Genomic DNA, 24,890 nt, shown 5'->3' with positions numbered 1-24,890 from the left:
GCCATCAAATGTCTGCATGTGTGGCTGAAGTTTCGGGGTTTGGAAAATAAGTACATAAAAAAATTTGGACGCACACCAGGCAAAGGGGAGGGGGAGAGAGATGCACCATTAATGCAATCGTATTTCAGTTGATTTATGCTACCGAATGTGTGACGGTGAAAAATGAAAAAGACACAAACAAATGAGAGAGCATTATGCTTCATTCGGTACAATGTCGGCAGGAAAAATGTTCTACGCCCGTTCAACTCGGGTGGGAAAAGTAAAGGATAAAAACCTTTCGATAAGTAGCATACCGAACGACCTGCTCATTCCAGGGTGACAACGTTTTCCACACACAAACCCGGAACGCCGGAAAACAATCCACGGAAAGGCGTTAAAAGAAGTGACGAATCGTAATTATGTTGTACATATTGAAGTACAAACCACTCTTTTGTGTGTGTGTCCTTGCGCACAACCGAGCATAGAGCATATCGTCATAGCATAGCGAATGTGTGAACCGTTCACCGGTTTCCTCTAGCGACCTTTTTCGGGGAATAAAAAAAAAGTTAAAACCGAACCGGGCAAGGATCCATCGGGCCATCGTGAAGTGTCGGACACGAAAACCACACCACGAGCGGACACGAGACCCATCTCCGGGCGGCCCGTTAAATGAAATTGCCAACGGGGAAAACCGTAATGAACATATGAGATATGAATTTCAATTAAAACTGAAAGTTCACTTGAGCCGTCCGTTTCGCGGTGCGGCGGGCTTTTCGGGAACGACGAAAGGGACGCCGTTGCAGGTGTTCGGGAGGGGGGCTGGGGACACCGACATGAGTTGAGCGAAATATGGCCGACCACTTTTCCCTCGGACAACTATTTCTCCCCCACCCACACCCAAATACAGGAGAAACTAGGAGGTGAAGGAAGGAAAAGGAAAAACTGGAGCGCAGCACGAGGGTGTCGTAAATTTGCGCCTCCGCCATGATTAGTTTGGTTCACTTTTTGCCAAAGTTATTACCGATAGGACACCACGCCACGGTGTATGCTCTTGGGACCACGTTTTTCCCGGTCTTTCGCCGCCAAACCCGCGATACGGAGAACGTATGAAATGAAAAGAAGCAGATTGGGAGCTGTTCTCAATGCAGTATGTTATATGATTTAAGCAAAACAGAAAAAAGACGAGCATGAAACGCGAATGCTCACGCTCCGAAGCGGTTGGAACCACCCAGTTTTGCGCCAGGTGTCAACCGCGGCGTTGGGACATAAAAAATGCATCGACTCATTCGCAGTTTTCGCTCCGATCGGCGTATGGAATGGAATGAATTTTCTACCTCGGATTTGTTCCCGGGCCATTTCGGAAATTCCCGCGAAGCAACACCTCGTCCACGAACCGATCGTCAGCTATATATGGCGGAGGGTTGGTGCTCGAAAATTTCATTTATTTTTATTATCCGTTCCCACAATGAGCGAACACATTGTGCACCGAAATGCAACGTTCGGAGCGTTCGTCGGAGTTGGATTAAAAAATCATCCCATAAGGCTTCGAACGATCGAGGGCGATGATACTGGGAGGGACGTTCACTAAAGCTTTTTTTCTCGATCTATAAGCCCAACGGGTTGCGATCGGATCGTCGCACCTGAATAACAGTGTCGACACGGGACGTCCGGCAATCTGATGACCGACAAAATATATCAACAAAAACTAGGTTTTTTAGGCCAGGTACCTGGCCCGTCGACAGTCCCTGGCTCCCCTACCGCCCCATTACAGGTGACATGCCGTCTCCGTTACAATTTGTAGGTCTTTCTGAAGAAGGTCTATTGAGTCGGCAATTGCCAAGCGTTATAAGCGGGTTTAAAAAAAAATACGGATAGCGTATTAAAAAATTGGATACGAAACAATCTAACCCTCTACCTGTTCGACCATTACCTGATCTTGGCGCACAGGATGTCTTCATTTAACGGAAGCTCCCATCGATATAAATGCAAAAGCACTGTTATATCACAAAAAGTTACCAAAAACCAAACCAAACGCGTGTTTAAAGTGTCGGGTTGTTATGCATACATGAAGCACAAAGCAACCTTTGCAAACGGTAAAATGTTGTCAGTTAGTCAATCAGCTGTCAAAATCTGCGCAAATTTGTTTTCCGGTCGTCGAGTTAAAAAAAAGGAGTATGGAAAAATGTGTGCACCTGGTATTGATTGCAAGCGGATGGAAAATAATTGTTTGTGATGATGTTTAATGTTTGTTGATAAGATTTCGGTGGACCCATTACCTCTCTGCTATTGTTTTACAGTTAAGCACTCAAATCAACACTGAATGCGCTTTCATGTGGATCGGCTCACGAATAGTAGCGTCGACACGGAATGACAAAAAAATGACAGCAAAACTGACATTTGCTCGTGTTTTATCAGGCTTTTGCTTCTCGTTTAAGCTGAGCATAACACTCCTGCCACGCATGATAATCCATATTATTGCGATGCGAATTCGGCATGGCTTCGACCAATAATAAAAATCAACTCAAACACGATTACTCGTTACCTGACCTTATCGAAAAACGAATATTGTCGGGGCACATCTTTCTCTCTCTGTGCCATCAGTGCCGCATACGCTGCACGTTCTGCGGCTCACTATTCAATACGTGTCGATTTTTTCTTTCTTTCGTTTGTAATGGAGAATCCTTCCGTATGTGTGATGATTTATAAAAGGCGCAGTATCGGCTCGACAGCTGTGTTTCGCAGAAGGAATTATCCCCCATCTCTTGCCTTGTTCGTTTCGCGGAAGGTAAAGTTACGTGCTCACACAATTGCAGTCTCGGCTCGGTCCTCCGTATACTCTGCCACGGATAGCGATCCCCACTTCTCACGTTCTTGTTTTGTTTTGTTGTAGTGGCAGATCCGTTAACACATGCATAGAGATGCGAGTTCGAATCGACTGGATGCGTTGTAAGCTAATCCAGTATGCGAGCGCCATTGTTCTCACTCCCTCTCACATAATCGCTAAGTCAGCTCAGACATACCGTCCTATGCCGTTCATTTTCTGTCTCTCTCTTTCTTTTCCCTATCTCTCATTCTCTCTCTCGCTCTCTCAATTTCGCCCTCTTTATCTTTTTCTCTTTCTCAACATCGTTCTCTTTTCTCTCTTTCCCATCTCCCATCTCCCATCTCCCATCTCCCATCTCCCATCTCCTATTCTCCATCTCCCATCTCCTATTCTCCATCTCCCATCAACAATCACTCTTCTCCCCATTGTACTCTTTCTTACTTTGCCTGCCAAATCTCCCATCGCATTCACACATTCTCTCTCTTTCATTATCTCTCTTTCTCTCCCTTCTTCTCTCCCTCTCTCTCTCTCTCTATCTCTCTCTCGCTCTCTGGCTATATCTTTCCCTGTCCCTATGCCTCACCTAGTCATACTTTCCATTTTTGTCTCTCTTTTACCTACTATGACTGCCTCTATCTTTACTATATGTCTCTCTCTTTCTCTCTAACTTTCTCGTTCTACTTTTCCCTATTTCTTTCTCTCACTCTTACACACACTAACAACACAAAATTCCAACAATTACGCACAGAAGGGTCGGTTTTGTTTAGCAAGCCCAGTTTTCTGATTTTGAATTAGTAGCGACATCGAATGAGACTTCGATCGAATAAGGGTTACTTTTCGCGCGCGTGTTTATTGGGCCATGGTCGACCCTCGGAAGGAAAATTATTATATAGGATGGTACATCCTAGTGCTGGTTGACGTCCAGTTCATCGGTTGGTTGTCATCGTCACCGTTTTTGACATCGAAGCGTCGTCACGGGAGCGATGATGCATTATTATTCATATATTTCAGCATCATCTCATCAGGTGTAGAAAATCCTTCTCCTAGAGGGGAGGCTTTCCAGAACCAGGTGACGTTGATATTTTTTACCTTTTTGCAGCCTACTAAAATCTAAAAATGTTTTTAAAATTTTTAAAATATTTATGTTACCCTCACTTAGATTAAATTCCACAATTTGGAAAACGAAAAGGCCATTTGAATTAATCGATTCAACATTTGGACGTTATTTGAAGTTCAACCATTAAGCAATTTAATCCATGTAATATATAATTTTCGCAATGAAATTCCGGCAAAAACCCTGTTTAGTTGAGATTTCTATTGATTCATTAGTTTCATACTTTTTTGAGAAAATGTATTTATTAATTTTCTTCGTTATTAGAAATTCAAGTGTTGATGACTCAAATGAAAGTTGACAAAGTAGCGAATGCCAAACATGCAAGTCAACTAATAGTTTAAGGAATTTGGAATACAGGAAGGAATACACCATAATACCCTATTTTTATTTCAAACTAAAATTAATTTTGAGTTTTTATTGCTCCTTCTATGTAATAACTAATCTTTATAGCAAACATTACTAATCAATTTTAAACAGAGCGCGTCAACATTGTAAAAACCATTTTGAAAATGTAGAGAAGAAATGAAGGTCTCAAAGAGTTCGTCAATCATTGCTATAACCAATTTCTTGTTTTGGATTATCGAATATATTTAGATTATTTTGCATTCCAGCCGTGCAAAATGTATCTTGTTCAGCGTATCAGTAAGTTTGTATTTCTAATTAAACATGGAACACCTCAGCAAAATTGTGTTTTAAAGGGCTCACAAAACGATTCACTCTTCAGCGTCGTTTGCTTCTCGTACACCCAGCGCAGGTGAATTTATGATCCTCAAATTCGAAACTTATGCTGCATTCATATTCATGCAACTGTTTGTCTCCCCGTTCACCGTTGGGAGCCACCGAAACCCGCCATATTTCGTACAGGGCGCTGCACATTAAAATGGTTTATTCATTCGGGCCGTGGGTGACCCTTGCATAGCCCGGTTTCCCTTTGGACTCCGGCCCCAAACCGGTACCGTGACCTATCATTTAAATTAGTTATTTGTTAAAGTAACCCGGGGGCCGCGGAATAGAGAAATAAAGTTCCCATGTTTACACTAATCGGGGTGGCCGGGGCACACGGTGGGGATTACTTTTTTTAATTAAAACATATCATATTAATTTGTGAGAAGGTCAGCTCCATCTCCGATCGGCGAGGGGCGAAGAAAAGTAAACAAAGCCAAACAATCCACGACGACGGATCCCTATCATAACCTCCGCGCCGATAACCGATCGTGTGAGGCTCCATCTCCAAGGCACACACACACACACGCACACATGATAAAAAAGGGTCTATCGGATGAGTTTAAAAAAAAGCTACGGCTCGCTCGAAATCGCCGGCCCGATCGCATCTCCTAAATCTGTCATGTATCGTTCCCGACCCGATCCGGATACGGCACGGTTGGGCGCCAAGGAAAGGATTAAAAAACAGCCCCGCACACACACATGTACACGAAAATATGCTCACCCCAGGCCAAAACTCCGAAACGGAAGGCCCCTCGCGCCCCCGCCCCCCCGGGCGCTCCGAGGTTTCGATCCGAAATATTTTGCATTCTCGTTAATTAAGCCAACGCTTGTCATCGTTAGTTCGTGTAGTCCGGAGCGCATAGGGAGTGAACGCGCGCGTTCCCGGCTAGAGATCCGGCTTGTTGTGCTGGGAGCACGGGCAACAACGAAACCGAAAGACAAAACAAGGTATATGTTTATTTTTGCATCGCCCCGAAACGTTCATTTGGGGCGGGTTTTTCTCGTGATTGTTTTTTACCATCGTTGGGGGCTTTTTTTTTAGTTTCGTTGCGAGGACTGCCCCCATTGTCAATCATCGAAAAATGTGCTGTCCACCCCGGGGTTGTGCACCGTAGGGAAATAAAAGGATAGAGGAAATGAACGAGTTAGGTCCTCCCCTCCCCTCCCCACAGGGTGCGAAGACGAGTAGAGAAAAACAAAAGCTTACCTACGCCCTACCATCGGGTGGCAGATGGAAACCTTTCGCATCGAAAAACCACCTCCAAAAGTCCCGAAAAAAAAGAAAACAAAAAGGCCACATCACGATCCGCAGCCACCGCGTGTGGTGTGCCAGAAATGTGCCCAAATTTACGACAGTGTTGAGTCATTAATGACCTGCCACGGTTGCCGGTTGGAAAATAGTAGAAATTTATTATCCAATCAGGCGTTTTCGCTGCCGAGAGGTACGAAGGTTGAACGCGGGAGGTTTAGTTTTTTCGTCTGAGAATCCGAATTAATTCCCCACATACATTCCAATGAAGCGTCCTAGATCCGTGTGCGCTAATATGCTGTGGCATGTATGTCCCTGGTAAGGTTCAGGTGGACTTAGGCAGTACCGGGAATCCTGGTGTGGAAAAATGGCAAACTCAAAGCAAAAATTCCAATCGAAACACTTAATGGACTTCTGGAATGGGAAACAGAATTTCAGGCTCGTGGTAAACCCCTTCAGTTAATAGGTCACCGAATGAGGTTATTTGGGAGGGTCTGTTTTCCCTACTGCCAGGTGGTGGAGAAGTTGCGAAAAATTTTAACCCTCGAGGGAGAAATGGCAGTCACCATTAAAGCGTCATCGGAAATAACAAAATTACGCTATCGTGTTATGGAAAACAAGCACTCAACCCATTCTTGGTGAACATTTTCCGTTCAAGGAAACGCATCTGCCGGTTCCTCGAGGCGGCTCGTTTTCACCAGGTTCAATTTCCATCGATTTCGAGTCCACTCCCTGGTTGAGCTGAAGTAACCGAAACTAACCCTGAAGCGGGAGGGTAACAAAACCAGGGAACCAGGTTGGGCGAGCTGAAGGCCAAGGCGAAGATTAGCGTGCCCCAAAACCCGATGCTCCTAATTGCTCCTGACAGCGTTACTTTCCGCAAAAGAACCCGCGAGGCCCCGAATGCAGCCACAGTGTCAAGGTTCGTTGGTCGAAGGATTGGTTTCAGATGGGCCCGGTCACAGATGCGCCGGCACGAAAGAAGCAGCGGCGTTGTTTTAGGAGGGGCAATTGGGAAGCGGGGAGGGGAAAAAATATGAGCTCGGTTAACCACAGCTCATAAATAAGGGCATTCTGGTGGATTGCAGTGGAAACGGTGATCTCCCGAGAGGCCCGAGTGTTTCGCGTAATGAACCAAGGGATGGAGTGTATAAGAAACGTTAATGGGACTTTAAACAGTTTTAAACTTTGTGTCAATCCAGCAGAATAAATTGTCTTTAGAGTTAAGTACAAATTAGTCTGTCTGAAATAAAATTTAAAAATAGTGTTTTTTAAGATCTATTTACTGATAATAAATAAATCAATAACATTTACTAGAATCAAGATATAATAAATTACTGAAATCTACGGATATGAATTCAAAATACTTTTATAAACTAGAAAAGCATAAAAGAAAAGTGTCAAACAATCATATTTTAATGGACCATTTGAAGTAAAACAACATTTTAGCCACTCTACACCAACATCCCAGCACACAGTGCAATGTATCCCTCTCGTCTTTGGCAAAACTTTCCAAATTGTTGGTGCAAAACCGCACGAAAAACGATTGCAGAATTATCCGAAAAATGCCCCGACTCCAAACTCCGACAGGCATTGCCACCTTTCGGCGCTCTCCCCCCGTCTTTTCACACCATACGCGCATTTCGGACGCACCAATTTGTCGCACCGACACCATTCGCCCGTTTTCAGCCGTTTGCTTCTCGGACTTTCTTAAAGCTGACCGCAGTCGCTCGGGTGAAGTTTCATTACGCCACCGGCACCTTCCGGTTGGTCGTCTGCAGCAGGCTCGCGAACAGCGAAGGATGAGCACGCGGATAAATTATGCGGTGAAACAGTTCCAGTCACGTGTGTGAAGTTTGCCGCCCGAAAAGCGGCCGTTTTCTCGGAACCCGTTTCCTGAAACACACACACACACCCCGGCCGTGGGGTTGGTGCGTTTGCGAGCAGTAGTTGCCGTTCGTGTGGCTACAGAAATTAATTATCAAGATATTGAGGCTGCGTGGTACCGGACTCTGGGCCTTGGTGGAACGTTGCCAAGATGGCAGATGCGCGTCTGGTTGGATTTGGCCGAAAATAACGCATGATCCATCGGGGAGCATGGTATGTTCCTCGGACTTCGCACGTTTCGCCCTGGGAGCTGGGAATCTCCTGTGTGTGCACCGATGTCCCTGAACTAGTTTTTATTTCGCATCACAACATTTGCGCGAGTGTGTGCTTGTCGTAAAGGCGGTTTTCTGGCAAACTGTCAACACCGAACCCGGTGTGTTGGTCTCGCGAGGACCATGTCACTGGAGGAAGCGGCCTTCTGGTTGGCCTATATCTCAAACATCACACGCTTGTTAGTTAGGTTATGTGACGTAAATGATGCCCGACCGGTGTTGCGATGACAAAGCTAGTTATAGTTCCCCACAGTGTTATCAGTTTGAGGAACGGCACAGAATACCGAATAAACTAGTCAGCTTGCGTGAATTATGGTTTGAGTAGTCGTCTTGCATGCTATAAAACGTCAGCGAGTACTGAACCAGCCTTTGGAACCAGCTCCTTATCGGTCGATTATCGAATTTCCACGTACCCGTCCCCGAAAGGGTATCACTTATGCCGTGCGTTGGATAAGTAATGCGACAGTTAATCCTTGGCATTAATTCCTGATATCACAATCAGTAGATTCCGAAGTCGATATCACCGAAGCAGAGGCCAGTTTTACATTCACCAACTACGGTTACTACCTCTGGTGCGCGTTGGCGTAGTTAGTTCCGTTTCGACATTGGCCCTTGGAAGGCACGAGTACGAGTGTAAGAGTTAAGTGATATCTAGTATCCACCATGGGTAGCAAAGGAGTCCGCCCGATAGTATTCCTGGCCCTGCTGGCTTTGGCTGGAGCGGCCCAGCTTGACGATGTAAACCCCTTCCTGGTCGGTGGCGTGCCGGCCGCGATGGGACAGTTCCCGGCGCAGGTCGCCGTGCACATCGGTGCCGCGTCGTTCTGCGGTGGTTCGATTCTGAACCAAAACCACGTCCTCACGGCGGCGAGCTGTGTGCTGGACGCGAACAACAACCTGGTGCCCGCAAACACGGTCACGGTACGTGCCGGTGTGCTGCTGATCGACGCCAGCGCACCTGTTCTAGCGGTGCAGAGGATTTTCCCCCATCAGCAGTACAACCCGTGGACCCGCGAGAACGATATCGCCGTCCTGCGGATGTTAAATAACTTCAACTTCCCGCTGGTGGCGCAACCCAACATGGCGCCGGCAGAGATGAACCATCACATAGTGCGACAGGCGGCCATCTGCCATGTGGTGGGCTGGAACTGGCAGCAGGGTGGCCCCAACGTGGCGCTGCAGGTACTCCCGGTGGTGTTCGCCAATCGGGAAGAATGCAACGTTGTCCACAACGGTGTTCTGCGTGACTCGATGGCCTGTACCGCGTACCAGCAGCCCCAGGGTACTCAGGGAGTGTGCGCCCCAAATCGAGGCGGCGGTCTGTACTGTGACAACCTGCTCACCGGTGTTATCTCGTTCGGGTTTGGCTGCGGTCAGAACAACTCGATGACGGTGCACACGCAGGTTCGCTACTACAACCACTGGGTTCAGCAGCAGTTCATCCGGACCGACACACCGCCGGCTGGACCAACGCCACTTCCGGGACTCGGTGGCACCGGACAGGGAGGTGATGCTAGCAGCTTTTCCCTCTCCCTTGCGGCCGCCCTGTTCGCGGCGGTGTGTGCCCTGTTCCTTAACTAGTTCGGTGCGTTGTTAGTTTAGTGCATATGGACAAGAACGTGTACGGGTGCTTTTGAGATCATGAATAAAATCGTTCAACGCTCTAGATGGTTGTACTTTAGATGTTACTTTATTCGAAAGCGAACGGTTTTACAGATCGCTACTATCTGGAGGTTTCCCTACGGCCAGTATGAAGTATAGCATGGTGTAGAGCATGGTGTAGGCAAGAAAGATCGTGTACATGATGTAGCCAAACGGGGAGTTGGCTTGCGTGAACCAACCTGTCGATTCATCAAGTTCAGTTGACCTTCCCTTGTGTCCCACTACCGGTGCCTCCCGCAACATCGACACTCTCCAATCGCTTGTTAAATCTCCAAGTTCCAGCAACTCCACCGAGCTGGCACAGTTCTCAGACTCCCCGGATGGACGTACCGTCAGCATGGCGTAGGGCTTGAGGTTACGCAGGATTAGTCCTCCTTCCAAAACGAAAGCGTCCTCAGAACTCTTGCACAACAGATCGCCGGCCAGCGTCGGAAGGAACCGCTCCTGTTCCTCGGCAAGCACCAGCACGGCCTTCTCGAGAACTCCATGCCTTTTGCCCCAGCTAAGCATCACCGTGCCGTTGTGATGCTGCGGTTCGTACGACGGGACCCCACGGCGAAACTTCCCGAACGTACTCAGCACCACGAACCGCTGGTTCGACGGATGGTACAGCTTCCGGTCCACGCCACTGCTAAGCGTACGCCAGGTTACCTTGGCGCTTCCATGCCGCACCAGCAGCTCCCTCACTTCGGCAGCCTCCGACGCACAGCGCTCCGTGACCAACACGTACCGGCGGAACGTCTTATCGACGATCCAACCCCCGCACACGGGAACCTCGTTCCGTTCGATGGCGACCTTCGATGGGCGAGAGAAATATGACATGATAACAACCCCAGTACCCCCCGTAAATCAATTGTCATTCTGGACGCTTCTATTACATGCATAAGGTACTTACAAAGTCGGGAAACTGAAACGTCTCACTGCAGGCAACGCTCTCAATCTTGGTGAGAGCGATAATCGCAAGCAAAAAACCACACGCACCTACCGGTTTCGCCATAGCTGACGATACTAAATCGGGCCTCAACAGTTAACCACGATCAATGCCGTACCTTATCTTAAAGACAGAGCCTTCCGCTCCTGATTACCCTGGGGGCTATCAGACATTTTTGATAACACTAGTCAACGCTGTCTGTTTGATTTACACAAACTTTTGGCGGTAGAGTCTGTTTGTTATCGTACCTGAGCGGGAGGGGATTACATGGTTACTCATTCGCTGATGACGCCGCTTGCACTAGAAATACGCTATGTGTCAAACAAAATCGAGTACATGATGGATTTCGATGGGAAAAAATTAGTTTCGACCATTCATTTCTACTAGCACTGTGGTCGACAACCTGTGTAGCTTTGGACACACTCTTCGTCATTTTGATGTTGAACTTCTTATGTTCCTGAATGGTTATCTTGTCAATTGTAGCCTTGTAAAATTGTAGCCATATTTATATTTTTATACATGGTACTATCCAAGCTTTCAATATAATGATTTAAATTTATTCAAACCAAGCTTGACCTTCAATTTTCAAGATTAGAAGCGTTCGCCCTTCTTTCTATACTTATTTGTGCGGACCAATATTTTACAGTGTGAATTTTATCAACAGCAGGAGAAGTTATACTTGAGACAAGAATTTTGAATTATGTTTTGTTCAATCTCAATAAATAATTTCATTCGAAAATCAGTTAAAATAATGAAGTTAAGTAATGGAAAGTGCTTACAGCGTTAGTTAGAATGTTTACACAGTCATTATATTATAACTTAAATAAGAAATCTAATGTTGTTCAATCGCGTAAAGGTTTTTCCAATGAACTGTTTTTTTTATTAGAACGTGTTCAAAACATTTATGTTTTCTGTTATTTGTTCTAGGCCTCTAAGATGTTCTAACTGAAAAGGTTGACGATCGCTGACCTAGTCCAAGAAGTACCGAAACGAGCAGTCATCCGAACATTTCCGAACCGGAGCAATCTGGCTTCTGTTGTCCATTTCGGCCATATGGATGTTGGTTTGAAACAAAAACATGCCTCAAAAGAAGGCGAACATATTTCAATACCCTCAACATGCTGTTTTTTGTTCTGCTCCACCAAATTCCACGACACCGGTGAGTTGCACAAGAAAGGCGTTTTTGCTCCCGCTACCTTCGTCACTAAATATCCGAGTTTTTCCCACGTACCATGTTTAACATCCTTCCCGGTGTAAGCGTTTCGATGTTGGACGAAAAAAGCTCAGATTCGTGAAGGAACCGTTCGCGCACCAACTCGTGGCCAACTTTAAGAAATATTTTCTCCCCAGGGTGGAGTAGTATGAGTGGGTTGGCTTCAAATGTGTTCGAGCCATTGTTCAAAGTACAGATGCACCTACAGGAGAAGGAAATGCAACGTCAGGATGCTTTCCAGCATCGAACGAAGTCGGTGAGTTCGATTGTTCGGTGCCATAATTTTTCCATCGAAACCGAAGCTCAGGATGGAAAAAGTTGACCAAAGAAGCGGCCAACGTCCGTATCCGGAAGGTAGGTGACCGGCCAAACTGAACGCATACTACTACCATCCCGGATATGACGGGAAAATTGTGTTTGCTCCCTTTTTTTCCATCCCCCATCCCGTTCTCTCCTGGGGGAAAGTTTTCTCAGGACCCATTCATCGTCCTCGGCGAAAAGATGCTGCTGACTTCCATTTACAGGTTAAGTTTTTCCATTTTTATTCCCCCGTTCGGCTCCCTTCACCACTTGCCAGCCACTCTTCTGGGTACCGGTGGGCGTGAAAAATTCCACTATTTTCCCTCCACCCCATGGAACCGCCAAGGATGTTCAAAGACGGCAAAGATCTTCTGATCGCTAACTAATATTGCATTCCGGTCCTTTTTCCCTTTTCACTCTTGTGCCTTTTTTTCTATTTGTTTTCTTGCTTGAGCCTTTCCCATTTTCTCCGTCTGCTGGGAACTCGGTCCTCGTTACAAAGTTACTCGGCTAGTTTGCCTTCCCAGTGCGACAACCCGGCACAATGAGGAGGAATGAGAGGGGATTGGCCAAGGAGTTGAAGATGGAATTTTTATTGTAAGAGTTGGGTGTTCTTCTTTCTTCCACTCGTATCCTTTTGATTCTGCAAGCTTCCCACCCGGGCGGAGTGCTAAATAGCTGAAAATGACGCAACTCCTGGGAAAGACAGAAGAAGTGTATTCGTAACAAGAAACGGAACGTAGGAAAAAAACAGATACTTCACCGACCAGAATAATTACTTGCAAATAAAAGTACCACGGCCCGAGAGAGGGAGAGGGAAGTTTAAAAGGGAAGAAAGTTGATGTAATTAAAAATGACAAATAGAACCAAAAGAAGAAGAAAAAACAGCCACACACATTCACCCGAGTCTTGGCCGACGGTTGGGAACGTTGTCATCTCCATCGAGCCATGAAAGTGAAACTTTTTCCGTGGAAGCCGAACGTGGCGGTAGATCATGGGGGAAGTTCAGCTTAAAGGGGCAAAGGTGAGCAACTTTGAGGAACTTCAAAAAACGCATAAATGCTGTCACAACACACAGCCGTCAAAGTTTGTTCGGCCAAGATAAACAAGATAAACAGGAACGCTAAGCATCAGAACCATACTGGTTCTAATGAAAAGGACGACTCAAAAAAAAAAAACGCTCTCCAAGTGCGGACGTGTTTTTCCCTCGGTTTCCTGGTGGCCACATCGCTTCGATCCTTTCCCCCTTTCCCAAGGTGACGAAGATTGTAAACAAAAATAAAATCGTAAATAAATCCTAAACAAAAATAAAATACATACCTACGCTCGACCGGAGGACAACGGCACATCTGGCGGCATGTTCAAACGCTAACAGATGCTCGGTAAAGTGTTAGAAGGAACCGGTTTACGCTCGAGCCTCAATGTGTCGGCTTTGGCAGGTTGGAGAAGGTTAGGAACTTTTTTGTTTCAAAGTGAACATTTTATACGTTTCTTTTAGTCTTTTTTTAGATGACGACGCTGCAGAGCGATGTTGCTTTTATGGATGCAATTCGTACTTTAATTTGGCGCTGGGTAACCTTGAGAAAAGTTGAAGAAGGCACCTTGACGATTTTGATTTTTTTTGTGTAGCGGGCATAAGCAGCAGCTGGGAGATTTTGTAACGTAATTTTAAGTAAATGAGAAGTCAAAAATCAGTACATAACTTTGCGTTGCATGAGTCACCCTTATTATATTTGAGCATTTTACACATTCATCAAAGTAGTTTAGATTATTCAACAAATGTTCTAAGTATGAACACCGAGCACTGTAATCATTTTCATTAATTTTAAAATAATGGTAGGTATGATTAAATTTGTACAAAGCAAAGATATATCGAAATGGTTGATAATGTTTACCATACGCTCCAATTATTTTTAAAAACTATCCACAATATGTTACGATAACAATAAAAAATTATACATTAACAACAAATGATTCAAAACGATTTTGTATTAATATTGTGTTCGATTAATGTTGTAGAAAAAAGATCAATTAACATTAATTTTCCAACAAACGATTAGGTTCATTCATGACTTTGATATCTACTTAATTAAAACATTTCCATCTCCCAATTCCGTGCCCGAATCCTCTCCCAAATCCCTTTACTTGTGAAGGTAATATTGAATTTTGCATTGTAAAGCCCTTGAGGCAAACAATTATAAACAAAGTTAAATGGAAATGAAACTATGCTTCCGTTTTTAAGTGATTCGTCATTATTTTGCTTGGCTTTTGTAAGAGATGTAACGTATTTTTGATCATTTGAACAGTGTATTGTGATGCAATTAACATGATTTTCTTTCTAAAAATAACGCTTTAGCAACCTTTTAAAGCCGAGCTTCAAGCGGCACTTTCTCCCTTTACGTACAAACCGGTGATGCATTCCATCAATTATTTCTCTCCACTAATCCCTAGCATGTGCCGCATTTTGCCTGCACATAATTGCAACCACCAACAGACCGAACCATTTACATTGCCATGGTAGCGCGGACCAAAAGAGCACCCGAAAACCGAACCTGGCCACCGCGTACTTGGATCGTCATTTTTCATCGTGTATCCGTACCAAACAGCACCACCGCATGCCGTACAAATAAAACCACCCTTTACCGAGTGGAGGCAAACTTCAGGCGTCCATCAGTTTTTCCAAGCCGGTGGTTGTTTTTTTTTCTTTCTTTCCTCATGTGCTCCTGTGGACGCACCACCACCGGGAAGGACGTGAGGAAAGCGTGAGGTGGCACACGAGTAAACACCCATATCCCTAAAAACATCCTAATCTGTTCCGTTGCATTCCGGGGACGCGGGGGAACTCGAGTAACTACTTCACTAATTGACTGCCTTTGGTGTGGATTTCTCTTCGCTTTTCGGTGGCGAAGTTTCCGACCGCATTCGGGCACCGGGAAGTGGAAACAGAAGCACCGGCACCAATCGGGGCAAAGTTTGCATTGCCACTGGGCAGGGAAAATAAACAGCACCACCAAGCGATGCCGCAGACTCAATTCTCTATTATTTATTCAAGTAATTAGAAAGTTTTTCCGCACCGCTCCACCCGCCCGGCGCACGGAAGGCTCTTGGGGGTTCGGGTGGCTCGTGCTCTCGTCGGGCGAGTGAGGTCCGAGCTTCGAAAACGTACGTTGACTTTGGCTTTATTTATTTGTTGCCGACCCGACCGATTCGATCGATCGTATCGATTCGGTTTCGATTTTCGATAAAGCATTGGAAAATTGGTACAACCAAAAAAAAGGGTGGGGGGGGGGGCTGTTCGGGACTTGGATAATTGTTTCAAAACTCACTTTTCTCACGCACCGCATCAATCATTCGAAGCCCGTAGACGATCGTCCTGTCGGCGTGTCCCGTGCGACGAACCTGTCAAACTGTCAAAACAGTTTCACACCGCGTCTGGAAATCGGGGCCTCTGGTAGGCCGGATTCATCGATTCACACGCCAACGGGGCTCAGGTTACCCTCCGGATGTCGACTCCGCTTACAACGAAAACCAGCGACACAACACTTGCTCTCCCTTGATGGCGGCTCGGAGACAGGAGAGGCTTTAAAACATCACCACATCAGAACGCACCGAAATTCGTGTGACACCCGAGACCTCAGGTGTTCGTCGAAGGACGCCTCAGCAGCAACCCGGCAACCTTTCACCCGGCACATTCCGGTGCCCGACAAATCTCGCCCACCGACAACATTTCACATTTCATTTCTCTATCTCATTATTTGTGTGTCTTTCAGGTGGATCGCTTTCACCATTAACTCACGCTTCCTAGAATGAACGAAAATAAACAGTGGAAAAAAAATGAAAACAAGAGCAACACCGGGGAAAAACGGGGTTGATAACGCTTTCCACGCACTAACACTCCCCTCACTAGTCGAGTTTTCCTCACACCATCGCGAACTATCTTATCCTTTTGCTTTTTTGGTGGCCTTTTTGTTGTTTTCGTAGCGAGTGGAGCGCTATAATCATCGATAAATCATGCCCGATTCGCTGAATGGCACCGTGCAACCAAGCAGGCCGGAAACCGGAGTTCCCCCGGAAACGGAACACCCTTTCTGCCTGCGATGAACCGCTTCGGTGGAAAAGCGATCTGGGTGGTTTTGGGAAAATTACTGATACCACCACCAGACGTAGCAGAAAGGAAAGTAAAATAAAACAAAAGCATAAATCGGTACGCGGTTCCAAATCACCCAAGGAAAGGACATGATTTTCCGCCCATTCCGCCCGTTCGCTGTCTATTTGTTATTGTCCGGAATGGTTCCATCCTTCGGTCGTTTCGCAAGAATACAAGAAAAGAAGCCACAGTATTCGATTGTGCCTTGCGTAGAAGAAAAAAATCCCCAAACGGGTTTTCCCCCGGTACGCCTACCGTACTTTTACCGATAGCGCCCGAAGAAATAGGTCGACTTCCATGACCAGGTCCTTCCACCGGGAAGGTGTCTCGTTCGGTGGTTTGATCCCTTTTCGCCCTGCGGAAGTCTGCCTGATTTCGACATTCTTTTTGCTACCGAAGTATTAGAAGGATGGGGTGGAAAACTGGGACGAAAAACGGCACCCGGTCGCCCCTAGGAACGGAAGGGAAAATTTATGAGAACTTTGGTAAAACTCTTTTTCCTTTCGCTGTCGTGATGTTTTTTTTTCTTCCAATCTGCACGTATTTTTTATTCTCGGGATTTTGTTTTCCCTTTTGCCTTGGGAGTTACTTTAAACGTTATTACTTTCGGAAAACACGTCGCCTGTCGCCTTGGAACGGTGGAAAATGGTATTGCTTTTACAAACTCCAACGCTCCCACCTCTCCCCCCCCCCCTCCCTTCCCGGTCGCGGAGGCTATTTTTCTTCCGAAATCAAACGGACAACAAATCACACCCAAGCAACCATCCGCCATGGAAATGCTAAAGCGCTTTCCCTGGGTGGACTTTCTCAACCCCCCCGGTCGCCATGCGGATTTTCTTCGTTCGGTGCGTGAATAAAGATTTCCCATTGCTTTACGGGTGGCCCTGGTGAAAACAAAATGCGATCGCCCGTGGAAGGTGTTTTTCCGAAGAAAGTGTTCCTGATTTAGCACGTCCTGTTCGGGTTGGGGTGGGATGGGTGGGGGCTCGATTGTGTGTTTGTTTTTCCACCGAATTCGACGCGAACGAGATTTTCTTTTATTTTATTACATTTTTGCAGAATTGTATTACATTTCACACGGGCGTGTTTAATTTCCCGACCATTTTCCCTAGAATTGATGCTCTATCATTTTGTTTGTTTGCGTTCGTTTGGTTTTCATATTGCCCTTTCATTCGCAGCATGGAACCTTATAAAACCTTCGGCGCATTGGGACCCCCGGGGCCGTTCGGGGCGATTTTCATCCACGCACCAACATAACCAGCACACATACACTCTTTCACTCAGCTCATGCAATCACGCCAAAGGGCTCGCCGATACGAAAATACGCACAACCATCATCAGCAGGTGGAAACAGGCCGCGCGCAATAAATCGCGAGCTGGCGAACGTGGCCACAAAAGGGAGGGCCAACAAAAACACGCCACCGTTTGGTGCCTCACACACATACACCTACAAACACGTTGGAGCACCCGCCACTGGCCACCCCCGGGGATGCTGTGTCCGGGGCATCGCTTAAGCCGATGTAACAGGAGCCTCTCGGGGCTGAGGGCTTCACTCGAGAAAGGGAAAATCGATCAATGTGCCGTGTCTTGTGCTCGAGGAGTCATCGCATACATCGTAGCAGTTTGTGCGATTCTATTTGAACGTCTACGTTTAAGCAATATTAACTTCGATATGCACCTCTAGAAACGCCACACGTTGGATGTTGTACGATTTCCAATTCAACCACTCCACAAACGGAAAATATCGAATTTTCCCACAACACATGAAAACTTCGACGGCAACGACAACGACGACCGAAAACCGCGACGCGCGTCCGGGGACGACCAACCAAATTTTTACGACCTGCTTTCACCGAAGCCACGACGTTACTAAATTTTCCCTGCTCGGTGTAAAATCGCACCTCGTCTGGCGTGGTATTCGGGAAAAAGGCGAACCCGGCGCCGCCGCCGCCACCCCGACTGCAACCACCCCTCGCGACTTGCCGTCCGACGGACCCTTTTTCGATCCCCGCGCGCACAGTTCGGAGTGCTCGGTTCCGGTCGCAGGAGTTCCGGTCTCCGCTTCGGGAGCAATAACGGCCCGACACCGGGGCGACATGGGGGGAGGGGTGCGGAAGGGGTGCAACCGTGCAATGTAATAGAAGTTAACTTGCTGCCAGCAAAAGGGTCCCCGCACCGTTTTTTCGCTCAAACTCGCTCGCTCGCGGAATCCGGTTCTCCTAGGGGCGAGCATCGAACCAACCAACAACCACGACCCGACGAACCAAAGGCTCCTTTTTGCTCCTCTCAGTCCTGCTCTCGGGAAGGATGCATCATCGCATTCGGAGAATTCTCTTCGCCGGAGGATTCTCATGTTTTCGAAGGGAATCAAATGAAAAAAAAAGAACAGAAACACACACACGGAATACAAAAGGGCCGAACAACATCGGGCCAAACGTGTTCCTAGCGAGATGTATCTGCCTCTGCCCAAACAGACGGGGCCCTTCGGAACGGAACGCCGCGCGTTTGTTCTGCGTGTTTTGCTGTCACGCGCATGTTCCACCGTCCATTACTCAGCAGCCGCTGCTCAGCTCTCAGCGCGTTTCGTTTTGTTTATTTCTCGCGAATCGCCGAAGAGCACACTTTACGCGATCTCTTCAGAGCACAACGCTATACAACCAATACCAACCAATATACCAACCCTTACAACAATGCTGCCAGCTTGCTGTCAAAGCCATTTCCCCTTTCAGGCACTTGCTTTGCAAACTGACAGCATCCGTGTAGACGACGATGCGCTTCCCCTTCGAACTTTATAGCGAAAGCTTCCCGTTCACGCACACAGAGAAGCGGTCGAAACGAATCTTCCCCTCCGCCGGGAGGGGAAACCAGATGTCACAGCATGGTGTTTCAGGGGAACTGCATCTTTGCCGTAAAGTTACTGCACCATCGGTGTAAGTGTTGGTGACGGTGCAACAAATTCATTCAAATGTGCATTCCGGCTGTTCGGACGGACGGATCTCGCCGGGGAAGTGCATCGAATGTGCAATTATGCTGTACCTGCATTGCTGCTACCGGCTGCGACCGTGCTCGGTGCAGGCGTACCAGAACAAAACACTTAAAAAAGTCCGCTCGGACGCATGATTTGCCACATGATTGACCGTTGAATAGCCACGAAGGTGAGGAAACGGTTTGTTTCACCTTTTTTTTTGTATCATCCTTCCATGTTGAAGGTTTTTGGGATGTTTGGGAATGTCTTTTGTTAGAAAATAGCGAAACAAATTTCACGGTGAAAGGAAAAATTATTGAGAGATTTGTACCAGGAATTGTGAGGCATGTAATTGATCTATAACTTTATTGGTTTCAGAAGTTTTGAATTTCATTCCTGGTACCTTAAATATTCTTTTTTGCTTTAAAGACCTATTGAAGTTGGATCGTCCAAAACCGAAAATGAAGAAAGAATTCTTGAGACGAAAAACTTCTGATGACAGTAAAAAAGTGTCTTTATTTCTATTTTATCTTAATGCTTTCTGTCAGCTTATGCAAAATTGTTATTTTATCAATTTGTGTTCTTTGTCTACCAATAAAGAAGCATTTCAAGTTTGAAGAAAAACAAATACTGCCTTAAATTGGACTCAGTCTCACCCAAGTTGAGATGTTTTCTCACCAAAGACAACTATGGAAACAAATATACAATACTGTCTAAAAAATCCTCCCAGTCTCCATTACGAAGGTTGTTAACTGCGCTATCGAACGACCAGATCAACTTCTTTCGTTTCAATTTGGTACAGTTTGGACCCCTTTTCCCGGAGAAAATGCGACTCCCATCGCGACAGGTTGACCGAGCCGTTCCGAGAAGAGCACTAGTTTCCGTTTAGAGTACACTCCTTCCACATTGTATCCACCGGGCAACGGCAGAACTAGGTGATTCCGTCTTTCCGTCAACTCCCGACAGGCTTTCCGCCCGTCCAAAGGCTTGTCCGCCTAACGAAAAGTCCCGAGAGTTGCACTCGAAACGAAAAAGAAGTCATAAACAACAATATTATGGCTGTGTCCTGCTGTGAAGACCATTGTTCCGGTGTCACTTATAATCCGCCCAAGAGAGAAGGACACACCCGCACATTGCCATCCGACGGGGAAAAGGGAAGTAAGTCCTTCGCCTCTGGGGACCGTGGGTAGGGATTCGTCATTTCGCCCGCTGAATCGCGGTCGCACGCCTCGGTTTGTCGCAGCCTTCGCGTAAGTTGTGTCCCCGCGGTGTGTCCTTCGATTCCGTTTCGTTTCGAGCTGGTGTGTTTGTGCGGGAATCGAGAAGTAAGCAATAAAATACATCATAAGATCATTTGCTCGTTACCTTCTCCCGTCGCCGAAGAGGATGAGCGAAAGGCGGACGCGCGCGGAGAAAGCGAACCGACGTGAATCAAAACGGAGACGAAGAAAATCTTTCAATATTTTATATAAATATGAACGACACTGATCCGTCCTTCGGCTTCGTCCGACTTGGGTTGCCTTCCTACCGCCCGGGAAACTCCACCCCCGATACCAACCCCTTTCGGGCTTCCGAGCTTCGTTCTCAGAAAATCGATCCTCTCGCTTCTAATCCTTCCCCATGCTTCGTCACACGGGGTTGAAATCGATACCCCGAAACCGATCTCACCGTCAAAGGTGCGCCCTTTGCGAGCGGTCGTAAATAAATTCATAACTCGGTCCGCCACGTTCGAGAAAATCGGGGGCCTGCAGCGGGCGACATTTGGTGCAGTTTAATCGGATCCTTAAGGGGTTATGATCCATCGGGTCGGGACAGGCAGAACGAAAGCACAAGTGCCAGCGCTACAGCTGCCCTAATGATAATTTATCGGCAAAACTGAACCGTTTCGTCTATTCGAAGGGCTTTTTACGGTGTTCTTGAAGAAATGGGTTGAGAAAAAGTGACCCTTTGATTCGGTTTCAAAGTGTAACGATGTCTGAAAATGTCGAGAGGATCGTCCACATCTGCTTTTACGGACGATTGCTTCTTTAAGAAGAAGTTGAGTTAAAGCATGTTTGCTTATTTCATCCGTATTTCAGATAGAAGGGGCTCACTTTTCACAAGAGAATTATGAAAACCAACCAACAGTAAAGAACGCACAATTACACTACCCTGCAATAGATACCCTGGAAGATTTACAGCTTAATTGCGTTCTGGTCGGGTTTTGTGCGCACTCCGTGAGGTCCCTTCCGTCTTTTCATTGCTTTCCCGTTGCTTCACTATTGTTTTCCGTTGTGTCGGTAGGGGAATTATTTGGCAACCGTTCAAACCCGAGCTGATGAATGTTGGCTTTTTGGATGCGCTGAAACAATCGGCTGATGGCTCAATATGGTTTCGGTGAGACGTCCTGCGATGGGCTTCATTTTTGTCCGTGGATTCTTGTGCCATCCGCATCCCGCTGCTTCTGCTGTCTCAACAAGGGAGCACATACAGGGGGTCGGCACGCACTTGCACGGACGCATGGTGTCCTGGAGTTTATGATGTTTTCAGGATGTGCAAATGAACCATGTGATGTACCGTTTCGGGTACGGGCTGTGTTGAAGTTCTTTTGCGCTGTTTGATTTATCGCACTTGAAGCTGGAGTTTATGCTGGGATAAAGATGGCAAAAAGGCAAGAGCTTCTTCTTGAGTTTTGGAGATTGATGAATATATCGAACAAATGACTAGATGATGCTGAAATCTGAAAGAAATTAAAAGATCAACAAAAAGTTAAAGATCATGTTGATCTTTTAAATTCTTTCAGATTTAAAAAGTTTGAATCTGATTCAACTGTTAATCTCAACAATATTTATTTGTTTGACATTTACGTCAAAGCGTCACTTTTGTGATTTGTATCATTTAAAAAAATGGTTAACCTAGCAAAAACTCCTTCAAGGAATTCGAATGATCCCCTGGAAAGGGATGCACCTCCGCCGCTAAGCCCGAGATTTAATTCAATTCCACCCATCTGGCGATTAGTGTCGTAATTGGTCTTAAAAAGCTTGCGACTCCCAAATCCATCACCTAACCAGCCTGCGCCTAAGTGCTGTTTGTCGTCGTCGTTTGTCCATTCTCCCCGTCAGAAGAAAAAAGAAAACCTTCCCCCAAGGCACGGCAGCTTCACGTGACTGATCCCGTCATTAACGCACCGCGAGTCGCATCTAATTTGTTTCCCCAATGGCGCAAAAAGCGAGTGAAAATTCCTTAATATAATTTTTCACCCCTAATCCCGGACGGCTAAGCTTGGCACTGGAGAGGTAAAGAGAGTAGGATTGTTTCCATTTTTTCCCTTCCTTCAGCCCAGGATAAGGAGGGTTTATCTGTTTATTTTCCCTTTTTCAACTAGCGCCCAGAGGGGAACGCATTGGTTTGAGGTTCGCGGGAAGGATTTTCGATGGTAATATTTTGTTTTATTTGAAACCATCAAAGTTTTCACAAGACATTCTTCCCTCGTACCTCGTCAAATCAATTATAATTTGTCTCTACGTCACTAACGTCACGGATCTGTAAAGGAAAACAAAAAAAGCAACCCCTCGATGGAGAAGAAAACTGTCGGTAAAAATCACTCTCTAAAAGCGTGAGCCGTGCCGGGTTGTAAAGTCAACCTAAAAGGACCATCGACTGGACGAGCTTTATTTTGACTTTTATAATCGTGACATTTGCCATGAGAAATGGATTACGCTTCCCGTTTGCCGTCCAGGAGGAGTGACTCCCTTGGCAGAGCACGAGGGAAACGGTCACAAATTTCACCCGAAGGGAAGTGAGCTGTTCGGTGGGGGGCGAAATTGAAAAGCTGTTTATTACCTCACCGGGGGTTGCGTCCGGTTCACTTAGGCCCGTTCGACGGTGTGTCGGTCAGGTTCATTAATGTGGCCATCAACAACCCGGGATGGAGTTCCTTCCCGGCCATCTCGAGGACACACAGTTTGTTTCAAGAATTTTTACTCACCACCAGAATGGTTTTATTTTCCCAACACACTGGTTCTGCCGCTTGCCGCAGGACTTGCCACAAACCTTCCAGTGGGTTCAATCAGGGACACTGCTGTACGCAGGATTTATGCTAAGTAGAGTGCGTCCAGCGCTTCCGAAAGGGCCAAGGACAGGGCACCCACGGGAGATGAAGATGATCGTAACTTTTCGCGTGCGGCCTCTCAAGTTTTAGGTTGTTGAGGCGTGGGCACGCAAGATTTGAAGCACCGGGAACGGTCGCGGGCTTTTTTATGACGATTGTTAAATGGTGCAGGACTTGGGAAGAAGCGAGATTTCTGATTCACAGTGAAAGAAAACGAAGGTAGAGAAATAAAGCAGATCCAGGTAGCTTACGAGTGGAACGGCGGAGAAAGGTACCAAACTAAGGTAATCTCCGCAACGTGGCGAGTCTCACGTGCTACACCTGCGTCATCAGCGTCGAATTTTTCTTAATGGGTCGTGTTGAGAATATTTCCTCGCCCTCACGGTAGCAAAAGTGAACTATTAAAAGAGAAAATAAAATTCCCAAACCCTTAGAAATGTCGCTCACAGTCGTTTACAATATAGTTTGAGAAATGAAAGATACATGTTCTAAATTTCAAGCTGATAATTTAAACGATGAAACCGTTCTCATGGTGAAAATGTTTAGCTTGATGAAAATATTACAATTTTTTTAATTTTTATCATCTTTGATCTCAATTGGAATAATCTACACATCAAAGTGTAGCTATTCAACTGTATGTCAGTTTGTTAATTAAAGCATGGCTTTTATGTTTTTGTTTTTGTTGTTCAAGTTTTGTATGCATTTTAAAACAATAGTAAATTCCTGATTTTTTTATCGCGAATCAAATACGTGATAGTAGTAGTAATTAGGAAATATTTCACATTTAACACATTGTGTACTTTTGAGAAGGAATTGAAGAAAAACATGAATGCTGTAACAGCACTCTGAAATCTCTGTTTTACAGTTTTTGTAAAGTTATGTACACGTTTGTTAAATATAAATCGTTTTTCTGGGAAAAGAGAAAAATATGTGATAGCATTTTTAACAATTTGTACGATTTCACTCGTGAAAAGGGTAGATTTGGTAAAACAATGTATCTAGTGAAGAAGGCTTATTAGTAACGAAAGTTTGCTATTGCGATTGATGATTTAACATTCCCAGATGTTTGAAGATTTGACTTGAAGTTAACATAGAATAGAACATCATAAATGTATTTTTGGACAAAACACTTCAAGTCACTGACATTAGATATCACCAAACACTTCTTCCAGTTCACTCATATCGTTTAGAATTCGATCATTTAATCTAGTGACGGTTCCCTAGTTTTATTCGAGATCAATGCTCAAATTTCAAAACAAATATCACCCTTGTCACAATCCTACAGCCGAAAATGGTCTGACCGATTGAATCGTTCTGAAATATCAATTCCCAACGTCCCATCCTTCACTGGCCTCAAAAGCTATCCAATTTCGGTACACATTACCGCCGTCGACAAACGAGCTGTAAATTTATGAAAGTAATAAAAAATTAATTTCTCTCATCGACAAAACATATCCAGTTTTCCCCAACTCATGCCAAACCGGACTAAAGACTCCAGTTTGACGTCGAGCAATCAAAAGAAGTCGTCACA

General features: G+C 45.8%; 3 protein-coding genes across 3 annotated transcripts in view; 1 reads left to right on the top strand and 2 right to left on the bottom strand.

The window, feature by feature from the left end:
• Nucleotides 1–18,122, bottom strand: part of LOC131267187 (MOXD1 homolog 2-like) — a 117,654-nt gene extending 99,532 nt beyond the window's left edge. Inside the window, exons 1-2 of the mRNA XM_058269986.1 lie at nucleotides 17,983–18,122; nucleotides 15,484–15,958 (exon numbers count right to left, since the gene is read on the bottom strand). The gene's annotated coding sequence lies outside the window, so the exon portion shown is untranslated. The remainder of the gene's footprint in view (nucleotides 1–15,483; nucleotides 15,959–17,982) is intronic.
• Nucleotides 8,715–9,632, top strand: LOC131267177 (cationic trypsin-3-like). The gene has a single exon (XM_058269974.1). It carries the CDS (start codon nucleotides 8,715–8,717, stop codon nucleotides 9,630–9,632), a length of 918 nt encoding a protein of 305 aa, XP_058125957.1.
• Nucleotides 9,762–10,710, bottom strand: LOC131267171 (uncharacterized). Its single transcript, XM_058269961.1, has 2 exons — nucleotides 10,609–10,710; nucleotides 9,762–10,508 (listed from the first exon to the last, which is right to left on the bottom strand). Exons 1-2 carry the CDS (start codon nucleotides 10,708–10,710, stop codon nucleotides 9,762–9,764), a joined length of 849 nt encoding a protein of 282 aa, XP_058125944.1.
• Nucleotides 18,123–24,890: the final 6,768 nt, after the last annotated feature.

This window comes from Anopheles coustani, chromosome 3, assembly GCF_943734705.1.
Source record: "Anopheles coustani chromosome 3, idAnoCousDA_361_x.2, whole genome shotgun sequence".
Lineage (NCBI taxonomy): Eukaryota > Metazoa > Arthropoda > Insecta > Diptera > Culicidae > Anopheles > Anopheles coustani.
The sequence above is the reverse complement of the archived record's forward strand: the minus strand, read 5'-3'. Positions and strand labels throughout refer to the sequence as shown.